The sequence below is a fragment of the Rhinopithecus bieti genome, unplaced genomic scaffold (genome assembly GCF_001698545.2).
Source record: "Rhinopithecus bieti isolate Rb0 unplaced genomic scaffold, ASM169854v2 scaffold_3062, whole genome shotgun sequence".
NCBI classification, from domain to species: domain Eukaryota; kingdom Metazoa; phylum Chordata; class Mammalia; order Primates; family Cercopithecidae; genus Rhinopithecus; species Rhinopithecus bieti.
Window position 1 is genome coordinate 2,711,668 of NW_016804432.1, and position 13,826 is coordinate 2,725,493.

General features: G+C 35.6%; 1 protein-coding gene across 1 annotated transcript in view; it reads right to left on the bottom strand.

The window, feature by feature from the left end:
* The window catches only part of RBM45 (RNA binding motif protein 45), a 20,427-nt gene that overhangs the window by 3,848 nt on the left and 2,753 nt on the right, over nt 1–13,826 (bottom strand). The window contains exons 2-9 of the mRNA XM_017868288.1: nt 10,420–10,542; nt 8,300–8,426; nt 6,083–6,205; nt 5,117–5,296; nt 2,870–2,999; nt 2,608–2,692; nt 2,232–2,395; nt 355–555 (exon numbers count right to left, since the gene is read on the bottom strand). Of these exons, the coding sequence (XP_017723777.1) occupies nt 363–555; nt 2,232–2,395; nt 2,608–2,692; nt 2,870–2,999; nt 5,117–5,296; nt 6,083–6,205; nt 8,300–8,426; nt 10,420–10,542 (1,125 nt within the window). The 3' untranslated portion in view covers nt 355–362. The remainder of the gene's footprint in view (nt 1–354; nt 556–2,231; nt 2,396–2,607; nt 2,693–2,869; nt 3,000–5,116; nt 5,297–6,082; nt 6,206–8,299; nt 8,427–10,419; nt 10,543–13,826) is intronic.

Genomic DNA, 13,826 nt, shown 5'->3' on the forward strand with positions numbered 1-13,826 from the left:
CCAATTCTTCAAGTTAAAAATCTTTAGAAGTATTTCAATTTTTTTTTAAAGCAATCCTTATTCTAGCACTGGACAATTTTAAAGTTTATATAAACACATAATAAAAGTCAAATTCTTAAAATCTAAGATTTCACAAACAAAAAACAATTATCTTTCTAAACTGAAATGTGATTTTATTTTATAGAAGGGCAAAACATTCTTCAGTAAATGTCAACAATTTTAAAGTTTAAATCGTTGCAAAGCTCTTTTAACTGACAACTTCTAAATCACTAAAAAGTTCATAAAGTACTTACACATATTCCTCATATACTATTTACTCAATATGTTTTAAAATTCAGATTAAAAAGGACTTACCTCAAGAATCAGTAAGTTCTTTGCCGTTTGTTAGACTCTTCTCTTGGCGAATCTGCCAGCATAACTTTAAGTCTCACCCCATTCAGAATCTTTCCATGTAGAGTGGCAATGGCATCATTAGCACTTATTCTATCGGCGTACTTGGCATACCCCACATTTTTTCCTGATACAAGGTAAACTTCGATCAGGTTACCAAAACGACTGAAACAAAGTAAAATAATAATCAACCAAAATTGATAAATAGAGCTTCTCAAGTCTAAAATTTGGAGTCCATTCTTGACTCCTTTTTCACCCTTCTCCCCACATCTGACATCCCACTCATGTCATCTTAAACATCTCAATCAGTCAATTCTATTCATTCTCATTCAGACCATCATCTTTTCCTTAATCTAATTCCTTTTTCACTAGTTTCCTTACCCCTGGGCTTGTCCCTCTTCAATCCATTTTCCACTCTGTCTTTTGAGTGATCTTTCTAAAACATAAATATGATCATTTACTCCCTAAAAGTCCCCTCAGCAGCTCCCCACTGCCTCCATGGTGGCAACAAATCCCTTAACATAGCTCGAGAGCCTTTCTGACATGGTCCTTGGACTCTTTAGTTTCATCTTCCCTAACAATCTCTCAAATTACCTATCTAATAGCCCTTCTTTTACATTCTCTATGGCAGAAATAACCACGCATACCCCCAGCTTTCACCTGTGGAGAAATTATTTTTATCCTTCAGGTCTCCACATACACCTGCCTTCTTTCAAGGCTTCTCAAGAGTTTCTAAGGTAACTGCTCCTCCTATGTATCTTACACATTCCTTATCACAGCAACAATCACACCGGGTTGTAATTTTCTGTTTACCTGTCTGTTTCCTACATGAGATCAGCTCTAAGAGGACAAGAACTATAATGTCTTGTCCATTTAATATTTTGTTTACATAATGTCTCTTGTACTTAGCACAGTTCCTGCCTTGAACAAAGAAGAGGTTCAAGAAAAAAACTAAATATATCAATTAAATAAAGGTCAAAATACTTGAACCATGTCCTGATTTTTTTTTCCTTTTGAACCTCAATACACTATCACATTATGTCCCTAATATTTTGTGCAGTTCTTTAACAAGCTTCCTATCTATCTAATTCACTAACATTCTTGTAAGGCAAATGGGAAAAGGCTTAAAAGAAAACTGAAGAAAGGAGTTATGTTAAAACACAAAATAAATAAGAACCTTCTCTTTTTTATATAAAAAACATTTATATATTTTTCCCTACAATCAAGTAATAGTTTACACAATGTGACTGGATAACCCTTAAGGATCCAACAATGCACCAACAAAACAGAAGATGCTTAGTAAAAAAAACACAAAAAACAAAAAGGGTCTCACTCTGTCACCCAGGCTGAAGTACAGTAGCACAGTCTTGGCACACTGCAACCTCGACCTCTTGGGCAAAAGCAATCCTGCCACCTTAGCCTCCCAAGTAGCTGGGACCACAGGCATGTACCACCATGCCTGGCTAATTCTTGTCTTTTTTGTAGAGATGGGGTTTTGCCATATTGCCCAGGCTGATCTTGAACTCCTGAGCTCAAGCGATCCTCCCACCTCAGCCTCCCAAAGTGTTGGGATTACAGGCATAAGCTACTGCACCAGGCTCATTTTATGTCTTCAAAAACAAAATAGCAGGAAATTCTGTATGGAGCCTTAGGATGTGTGTCTGATAAACAAGAGAAGAAAACAATCAGAAATTGAAAAAGATGATACAAATGAGGAGTTTTAAAACCAGAGAACAAATCATCTCTACCTGATAGGTACTAGAGGAAAGAAGTGTCTAGATTATGAGAATAATTAAATTACTAGTGTAAATAAAATATAACAAAAAGTGTAACTTTCTTACCAGAATATATCTTCTAATACGTCTAAAGGTAAAGGATGAGGATTAAACACAATAAAAAGTCTTTCTTTCACAGGAGTTTCAGGAGGGGCTTTTTTTTTGCATGATGGAAGTACAACATCTGTCTGGATTTGAGGCAACTGTGATCCAGAGCTTCCTCCAAATTGCTGTTAACAGGCAGAAAACAAGAAAAGAAAAAAATGCCCTTTAGGGATTTTGGCCAAGAGCTAAAGACAGATATGTATCATGGCATCTATGTGGTCTTCCACTATAGCTCTGAAAATTTTCTTACATAGGCAATCAACAAAGTATGATTTCTCTTCACATTTATTTTATATGCTATTGATATATTATAAAGGTTAAATTCTTACCTACTTACCATAAGTTGTTGCTGACTTGGGTTATTCCACACCATTGATGCAAGCTGTGCAGCTACCATCTGTGTTGCCATTTTTCTAAGGAGACTGGAGACAATAACTGATAATTTACAGAAAACTAAAAATATTCAGTCTTTTAACAGTAACTTGTTTTGTGTGACTTTCTCACCTGAGAGGTCAACTGTTTTCTATTTTTATTCTTCAAGTCCTATCAATCATGTACACTCAAAGCTTGGCTTTAGACACTCCTGGAATGGTACTTACTCTGTTGCATTACTTCCATCATCAATGAAGGAAACACCTATTCGATTCCCAGGAGGGTACTGAAATCCATGTAATTTGTATTTTGCATAAATAGCTGATGCTACATTAAAATACTGAACCACTCCATGACCTAAAATAGAGAATATACAGAAATGAAAAAGGAAAGCAGATTGAGTGCCTAAGGCCTATGTTATAATCTATCTCAAAAGTGAAACCATATAGAACTCTAATATCACATAACTAGTAAATATAGAGTCAAATGTATCAGAAAACACAGTTCTGTTATCATGTGTGCAACAAGTGTATTCCTACAAAAGGAAGAAATAATTTAGGGAAAAATATGAACATGAAATTTTAAGGAAAATGGAATATTAACATATACTCTGTCTAATAAATTTAATTTTAGGATACTGGCTTTTCTTATATGACACCAATATACTTAAAAGTCTAAATTTTTATTCTTTGAAATCTACTTTGAAATTTTAAGATTTTCCCAACCATACTGGGTAGGAAATGAAATGAGAAGTGATAGTTGAAAAGAATATATACTTATCCTGGCTATCTGCAGCAGTAGAGAGAGGAAAAGTGATTTGAATGAAAACAAAAGATAGGGAACAGAGGATCTCAGATCCACAAGTGACATATTTTACATTCCTTTGGAGAGATTTCTGCTAAAGGGATGAATTTCAATTTAGGAGGGTGATGCTGAAGGCAGGGACAATGTTATAATGCATTCCTTCGAGAGCCCAGGAGCCTGTGACACAACCAAAAGGTTTTCACATTTATAATACAAACCACTGGGGAAACACTTATAATTTATGTTCATCTGAAAACCCAAGCATCCAATATTTTAATGGAATTAAAATAAAATGCAGAAATCAAATGACCATATAAAGTTAATTCAAATGAGATTCGAACTATATGATGACACCTCTATTAATAAAAAGATGTTCTAATGACACATATGTTTCAGACACATCCAACCAGAGAACCAAAACAGGAGGTACAGGAACAAATACATTTCAACCTACCAGATAAAAGGGAGGGAACAAAACAAAATAAACACAACTTCATATGCATAAAACAAATGTGCCAGAGAACACAAAAATGTGTACCTAGAAATCTTAGAATGGAGAATGACAACATATGATCAGGTTAAGGTTGGGGATGGCTCAAAGCTCTACAAAAAGACTAGTGCTGGGTCAGGTACTAGTGAGTATGTGGGGGTGTCTGTATGAAGGGTGGAGTTATCTTAGTCCTGTTGGTCCACACGACCAAACTCACATCACTACTTCTATGTCAACAGCCATGTCACTCTAAAAGGACTAAATCAGGTATCCTTACAAAACTGGAAGAAATGCCAACCAAGTATGATTTCTCTACCACCCCTCACTAACAAAGGAAAAAAAACCCTTAGATTTACTGAGTGCCCTATTACATGCCAGAACTTGCATTAGGTTATTTTACATATATTACATCTAACTCTTACCCAACCCTGGCAAAGAAGGTATCAATGATCCCATTTTACATATAAGGAAAGAGAGGCTCAGAGGGGATAAGCAAATTGCCAAGGTCTCAAAGCTACATGCCACTGCTGGGATTTGTACCTGATTCTGATGCAAAATGGAATGCCAGACTTTCCCATTATGCCACAATGCCTCCATTAACAAAGAGCCTTAATAAAATCAAAAGCTTAAAACACAAAGATGGGTTAGCTAATGCTAGATAATGGGTGTAATCAATTAACTAATTAATAAGTTCAAATGGCTGATATTGGAGTCTTGCTTCCACTGAGAATTGGAAGAAGCAGAGAGAGAAGTAGGGCATTTAGATGCTTGGAATGAAGGGAAGGAGGGATATAAATTTAAGAGAAAGAGATCTAGGGATGAATGAGGAGGAAACTTTGTGAGTTTCATAACTTTGTCTAGCATTAACCAAAAGAGTAAATAGAGACAGAGGCTCTATCCTGAGGTATTTTTTGTTGTGCAACTGGAATACAGAATGTTATATTTTATGGGAGTTAAAATGTATTTTAAAGTGAACAATTTTGTAAAAAGAACATATATTTCCAGGGCTTTGTTTATTAAGGTATCACCATATTTTGAAGTCTAAAGTAGAGAAAAAGGAAAGACAAAATTCCTCTCATATGAGCAGTATCTGATATAAAAGTGCCACTGGAGAAAAGCCATTTTAACACAACTCTGTGTGTGTGTGTATATATATATTTTAATGTGAATATTATTTTACCATAATTTGAATAAGGATCTCGTTGAACTTCACAATATTCCAATCCTGGTACTATATCAAAAATGCTGAAAAGCTGTTCTTCAGTGAAAGGAACTCTTGATACAACTGACAGGCGTTTGGAGATTGCTTCCTGGCCTCGGCTGTCATTCTTGTCAAAACTTGAAAATTCAGATTGTTGTTCTCCAACAATATAAAAAAAAGTAAATCTTTAGATTTCTACACAGCCAACAATTCACTTAACATTTTAAATACTAGAATACAAAGAGTCCATTGTACTGAATAAAGGCACTGTATTTTGTAATAGCCTTCTGGTCATCAGAACTACTGATGAGACTAATGACAAGAAAACAGACAACTCTCCCAACTCCCCTACCTTTAATGCAGAAATATAAGAAGAAATGCATAGTCTAATTTCACAGAAATAAGTTTAGTATGCAAAACTGAAAAATATGGCAAGTATTTTACCTAAAAGTTTATGTCAAATAACATTCACAGGCCTTACTTTCATTACCCATTTTTCCCTTTTTCTATCAGAGCTTCTACTTTTACCATTCCTCTCTTTTCTGTAGCCCTAAATTTAAAGCAGCAGTAGTTCTGGGACAAAATTTTAGGACTCATACTGAGAGGATATCTACATATGTCTTTAAGTTTTTGGTCAGCTGTATAGCAGCAGAAGCTCACCCAAAAAAGTGGCAGTGATATGTGGCAGTGGCAATAGTTTCTAATATGAGGAATGCATAATTAAACAGAGAAAACTATAATTAGAAATCAGTTAAACAAAATAAGTGTTAAATATTAAGAACCTTAGGAGTCATAATCCACGTTTTAGAAACAAAAAAAACTACATTTAAGATTTTTATTCACTAGGTGAAATTTATAGATGCCCAATAACAGAGTATTTTTTAAAACCCAAATTAGATCGCATATACTACATTATACTATTAAAAGTAAAGGTCGCCTACTTACCAAATGGAAACATAGTTACTCTAGGTTCATGTCCCAAAGCCTCTTGCCTCATATTACTATAATAATCTTGTTCAGAGGATTCAGATGCTTTATTTTTAGGTTCAGCCAAGATTGCTCTAAAACCTGAAAAGAAAACCCATGAATTTCAAGTTTCATAGCAAATTTAACATACCTGTAAATATACTTGATTGCTAGTGCCTGACTCAGCTTTATAAATATAATTGTACAAAGGAAAATCTATACAACGGCCATCTCCTCCAGACCTACTTCTTTGCTTTCTGGAAGATGGCAAAGAGTAAATGACAAACAACAAGTATACCAAATTATGGGTCAATGTAGACATGAAAGATCAGCAATTCTATGCTATCCCTTCCCATCTTCCCCTGTTACAGATAATATCATCATTCATTCACTTAAGCTCCTCAATATCAAAATCCTGTAGGGTTTCTGCATATTTAACCTGTCACCAACGTTCTTCCTTTGAAATGTGCACAACTGGAATATGCTATCTTTTACCCTAACTCCTTGCCTCTCTTTTTAATTTAGATTCTCTTCAATTAATTACAACAGCCCTTTAACTGGATTTTTTTTGCTTCTGGATCAAGGTTTCTTAACTAGGGGACCAAGGATGAGCTTCAAAAGGTGGGAAGACTCCATGAACCCTCTGAAACTTTAAATAAAATGCTTATTATGCATTTATGTGCACATGGGCATATTTCAAGGGTTCAGTTTTCTTCACATTATTCAGTGGCTTAAAAAGGATAAAACCAGCTAGTTTGAATTCTTCTCTGGAAATCTATCATTAATACTGTGAGGTTAGATCAACTGTTCTTACTTTTGTCTTTCTAAACAATCTACAAAGGAATTCTAATGTGGACTAACCTTGAACTTTTCCTAACCTCCCATATATTGTTCCCATGTTCCAATGTACCTAGTTAACTGTGTCTCAGAATGTCTCAACGGAAATACTGTGCTTTACTCAGACAGCTGTCTTCACAGCACTAAGCAAAAGACATGTTTATTTCTGGCATTGTGCCTCTGCTAGCACTGCTCTCACCTTCTGTCCTGCCTACTCGACACAAGACACAAGTCCTACCCCCTCGGCATATGTTGCCATGCTCATCCAGCACACTTGTTTTTCACCATTGACAGACTCTACCATACACTTATGAACATTTTTTTCATTTGGCAAATTCTTACTGAGTCTACTATAAATGGCAGTTACTTTTATAGAGAGCTTAATATCTTTATCGAGGGCCTATTATTGTACTAGATACCTAGAGTGACAGACTAATAAGACATACTTCTTGCTTTCAAAGAGCCTTTTAAAAAAGTTCTTCCATTATTCTTTATTTTTTGCCTATTAGATCTTGGCTACCCAATACAGCTATAAATTCCTTAAATGTGAGGGCTGCCACATATACTTCATCTGTATCTCTCTACTTAGCATATCGATCAGTATACTGCAGGTACTCAATTAGTGCTGGCTAAATGAGAAATTCAGAAGGATCTAAGAGAAAATTTTCATATGTACCTTAGGGGTATCTAAGAATTCTACTGATGAACAGTAATTCTTTCCAGTATGTGTAGATTTTTATAATGTCCTAAAATCCAGTAATTTAATCATTCTACATATCAATATACCTAACTAGAAGTATACCAACAAAGAATATTCTCCTTGACATCTTTAAAATTCTTATTCTTTATATATACAGAAGATCAGAAGATCACATTCATGTCATTCTAGCTTGAAATTAACCCTATCTATATCAATTACCTATGTTAGCACATCTTATAAATCTTATCCTTAACCTAAAGGTTTATTAATTTTACTTTATACTCTTTGGGATGTAGGTCAACTATAAACAAATATAAAGAATATTTTTAAAACCCTGAAAAGGTAAGTCAAGTTTTAATACATAAAATTCTAAAATACCTTTAAAACCCTAAAACCTATACAAATAATACCCAAGGTATGCATTTCACTTACTAAGTTAAAGTAGTTGCTCTTATTTCTTCAAGATAGTGCCTCAATGAATGTTTAATCATAGCCCCAAAATATTTTTCTTCCTTGGACTGTAAATATTTAAATAGCCATTGCTAAAATTACATTAGCAGATAAAGTTACTATCAAAAACCAACATTAAATTCAGTTATTTAGAATAATCAGAATTTTTTACAAAAGTTTTTAACAATGTTAAACAAACACATCCTTACTTCTATCACAGTTTTCTATTGCTTGGGCAGCTTGTGATGGTTTTAAGTATCGTACGTAGCCCAAACCTTTACTTTCTCCAGTGACTTTATTCTTAATAATGCTGCAATACTCGATATCTCCATACACCTAAAAGAGTTAAAAGACATGATTTCAGGGGACATAAAATTCATTGAACAGAGTATTTCAGAACTAAAAAGTTGTTTATATGTTACCCTTGCATGCAAACAAAGAAATAAACAGTATAAACTATGCAGATATTGCAACATGCAAATATGCTTATTTCACAGACGAGGAAGCTAGGCTTTAGAGAAACCAAAGAGGGACAAAGTCACAGAAGAAGAGTTAGAATTTGTACATGGTCTGGATAGCTCCAAAGTCTTGCTCAACAGTGGTTAAGAGCCAGAGCTCTGGAATTAAACTTTCTAGATTGAAATCCTGAATCAACCACTCATTAATTAGGCAGTTTACTTATTCTCTCTGTACCTACCTCTTTATTAAACGGGCCTAACAGTAGTATCTACCTCACAGGGTTGTTTAAGAATTAATTGAAGTAGGCCGGGCGCGGTGGCTCAAGCCTGTAATCCCAGCACTTTGGGAGGCCGAGACGGGCGGATCATGAGGTCAGGAGATCGAGACCATCCTGGCTAATATGGTGAAACCCCGTCTCTACTAAAAAAAAAAATACAAAAAACTAGCCGGGCGACGAGGCGGGCGCCTGTAGTCCCAGCTACTCGGGAGGCTGAGACAGGAGGATGGCGTGAACCCGGGAGGCGGAGCTTGCAGTGAGCTGAGAGCCGGCCACTGCACTCCAGCCTGGGCGGCAGAGCAAGACTCCGTCTCAAAAAAAAAAAAAAAAAAAAAAAGAATTAATTGAAGTAAAACATGTGAAGTGCTTACATGGGGCTTGGAACATACTCAAAGAACATTAGCTATAATTACTTATCTGTCTTCTAACAGGAACATAAATGATTGTGTATTCTTTTGAAGGAGCGCTTTTCAAAGGGTATCTCTAAAATATGCTGGTTCACTCAGAAAGTTACTATTTTGAGAAACATGCAGTAGTGTTTACTTTTAATGTTCAAAGAAATATGGAATATAATTGATATTATTTATTTTATAAATTCTTATGTAATCAATTAGCAACTTAATTATTGTACACTAGATTAAAGTGTCATATTTGTTCATTCAGGAAAAGATAAAATTTATAAATATTTAAGGTAAAAAACATTTTCCTTACTACTGGAGGATACATAAAATATACGTTTTGGTATTTGCTATTTTGAAGTATTTTATTGAATTCTCAATTGGGGTAGGAGCGAAAGTTTGAAAATTACTTTTTACTGCTTGTTTTCTTTCTTGCTTGTTGCCACCCAAATCATGGGAGGATTAGTAGAAAAAAGATAAAGAACTACAATTCAAAACAATTTAAAAATTGCTTTTTAATAATTTGTGTGAAAGCTTATCACTGCATAAGTTAAGGGCTAAAAAGACTTAAAATTATCCTCAAATTTCATTTATATAGGTCAGAGCTATACTTATGTTTTCTTCTTTAAATATAACTCCTTCAAAGGCCTTATTTTAGGACAAAAACTCTTCAAAGAATAAGGCTTTCTGTGAATGAGTACCATGTCAACACACCATAGGCCTTTTCTAAATACTAGATAATACAGTTCACACACTCAGGTCTGCCTGACTCGCCTCTACATGCCAGGCAATAGAGGGGAGTGAAAAGAGCATGCTTTGAAATTTTAAAGACCAAGAGCAGGCTCCAGACTCCGATAGCCTGGGTTTAAATCATAGCTCTACCACCTACTAACTGTGTGACTTTACTTAAAAGTTTCTGAGTTTTATACTTCATTTCTGTGAATCTCTACTTTCACAATAAAGTAGGGGGAGACTACCATTACTATTTTCCCAGCTTTTATATATTCTTTAATTTTAAAAACTAATTTATGCTAGGTTTAATATTTAAAGAGTAGATTGAAATTGACGTAAACAGTTATGTAATTCCCCACGACTACTCTATTGACCTTATTCCAACGACACTTCAGATTTAGTACCCATACAACCTGTGTAGGACTATGAGTTATCACATATGCTAGCTGATAAGAATAAGTACCTTAAATTTTTCCCGCAGATCTTCTTCTGTGTAGGACTTTGGTATCATAACAAAGATTCTTGTAAGTTCTTCATCTTCAACATCTCGGTGACTTCCAGATGATCGGGACTGTGCAATGAAAACCTAAGAAACAAACAAAACTCCCAAAATAAAATAATGTCAACTATTTTCCCATTTCTTAAATTTTTTTCAAAAGCAATTATTCTTGCAATGACTTTTTATTTATTTATTTATTTTGAGATGGGGTCTCGCTGTGTCACCCAGGCTGGAGTGTAGTGGTGTGATCATGGCTCACTGCAGTCTCAACATTCTAGGCTCAAGTGATCCTCCCACCTCAGCCTCCCAAGTAGCTGGGACCACAGACACATACCACAACACCCAGCTAATTTTTTAACATTTATAGAGACAAGGTCTTGCTACGTTGCCCAAGATGGTCACAAATTCCTGGACTCAAGTGATCCTCCCACTTTGACCTTCCAAAGTGCTGGGATTACAGGTGTGAGCCACCATGCTGGGCCTGCAATGACTTTTTTTAATGAGATCATACCAATCTCTGCATTGTTTTTTTCCCAAATGTATTTCTACTTTTGCATTTGTTTTTAGCCAGAGCAATTTGAATAAATGTAATATAATTAATTAAAACACCATAAACAAGGATCCTTGCATTGTTTGTTTCTTTTTCCTTTAAAGGGGTCTCTATATCTTGGTATCTGATCCACTGCTGGTAAAGGGGGCTCTGTATCATTCAAGCATGAGAAAACTGGAACTTATGAAATTCCAGAGTAGGAAGCAGTGACCAAGAAAACCACAGTATTAGAGACACATCCCTTTATAGTCTACTTCTAGTTATTCCTACAATAAATCTATACTGTATGTCAAGCACTATATGAGTACAACTATTGAGTAACACAGAAATGGCCCACTAGAGTCTTGTGGCTGATATCAGTAATAAATGGTAAATAGGGNTTAAAATTATCCTCAAATTTCATTTATATAGGTCAGAGCTATACTTATGTTTTCTTCTTTAAATATAACTCCTTCAAAGGCCTTATTTTAGGACAAAACTCTTCAAAGAATAAGGCTTTCTGTGAATGAGTACCATGTCAACACACCATAGGCCTTTTCTAAATACTAGATAATACAGTTCACACACTCAGGTCTGCCTGACTCGCCTCTACATGCCAGGCAATAGAGGGGAGTGAAAAGAGCATGCTTTGAAATTTTAAAGACCAAGAGCAGGCTCCAGACTCCGATAGCCTGGGTTTAAATCATAGCTCTACCACCTACTAACTGTGTGACTTTACTTAAAAGTTTCTGAGTTTTATACTTCATTTCTGTGAATCTCTACTTTCACAATAAAGTAGGGGAGACTACCATTACTATTTTCCCAGCTTTTATATATTCTTTAATTTTAAAACTAATTTATGCTAGGTTTAATATTTAAAGAGTAGATTGAAATTGACGTAAACAGTTATGTAATTCCCCACGACTACTCTATTGACCTTATTCCAACGACACTTCAGATTTAGTACCCATACAACCTGTGTAGGACTATGAGTTATCACATATGCTAGCTGATAAGAATAAGTACCTTAAATTTTCCCGCAGATCTTCTTCTGTGTAGGACTTTGGTATCATAACAAAGATTCTTGTAAGTTCTTCATCTTCAACATCTCGGTGACTTCCAGATGATCGGGACTGTGCAATGAAAACCTAAGAAACAAACAAAACTCCCAAAATAAAATAATGTCAACTATTTTCCCATTTCTTAAATTTTTTTCAAAAGCAATTATTCTTGCAATGACTTTTATTTATTTATTTATTTTGAGATGGGGTCTCGCTGTGTCACCCAGGCTGGAGTGTAGTGGTGTGATCATGGCTCACTGCAGTCTCAACATTCTAGGCTCAAGTGATCCTCCCACCTCAGCCTCCCAAGTAGCTGGGACCACAGACACATACCACAACACCCAGCTAATTTTTTAACATTTATAGAGACAAGGTCTTGCTACGTTGCCCAAGATGGTCACAAATTCCTGGACTCAAGTGATCCTCCCACTTTGACCTTCCAAAGTGCTGGGATTACAGGTGTGAGCCACCATGCTGGGCCTGCAATGACTTTTTTTAATGAGATCATACCAATCTCTGCATTGTTTTTTTCCCAAATGTATTTCTACTTTTGCATTTGTTTTAGCCAGAGCAATTTGAATAAATGTAATATAATTAATTAAAACACCATAAACAAGGATCCTTGCATTGTTTGTTTCTTTTCCTTTAAAGGGGTCTCTATATCTTGGTATCTGATCCACTGCTGGTAAAGGGGCTCTGTATCATTCAAGCATGAGAAAACTGGAACTTATGAAATTCCAGAGTAGGAAGCAGTGACCAAGAAAACCACAGTATTAGAGACACATCCCTTTATAGTCTACTTCTAGTTATTCCTACAATAAATCTATACTGTATGTCAAGCACTATATGAGTACAACTATTGAGTAACACAGAAATGGCCCACTAGAGTCTTGTGGCTGATATCAGTAATAAATGGTAAATAGGGAAATACAATAGGGAAGCTTTAAGTATATGCAAAGACACTAGAGAAAAAAAAAGAATCTCAGGTAAGACGAAATTGGAAGTGCCATCAGAACACAGATTTCTACATCTTAGAGGACTGAGGTGTTTCAAATCTCTGATAAAGGAGACAGTCTATGTAGAATGTATGTAAAATAATTAACCTCCTCATGGTAGATATCTCCCATAAATTTTCACCTTCAAAGACTATGAGCGTTCATAGGCTCTAGATAAGAAGCATTCTTGCAAAACTAAAGCCAAGATTTTTTTCTTCTGTTTTCTAGGTTTCCCCCTTTCCACCAGATAACATAGTTGGTCACAGAATAACTTTTACTTGGACAATCTTTTCTGGCTGAGGCCTGGTATGATAATATTCTTGTGTTACAGATCCTCTGAAACTTTGCAAAAGCAAAGTACAATAGAAATACTGAAGCTGAATTAATTTAACTGGAAATGCTGAAAACAACACAAGAGTGTTCCAGTTGAAGACGGCTCAAGCTGCAGCTGCAGAATGAAACTACGCTGTTAGGGTGTGGTGGCTCACAACTGTAATGGGAGGGTGAAATGGGAGGATCACTTGAGCCCAGGAGTTTGAGACCTGCCTAGGCAACATAGTGAGACCCTGTCTTTATGAAAAATAAAAAAATTAGCTGGGCATGGTGGTGCACATCTGTAGTCTCAGCTACTCGGGAGGGAGGATGAGGCAAGAGGATTGCTTGAGTCTGGCAGGTAGAGGCTACAGTGAGCTGTGATCAAGAAGCCACTGCACTCTAGCCTGGGTGACAGAGCGAGATTCTGCCTCAAAAAAAAAAAAAAAAAAAAAAAAAAAAAAAAAAAAAAAA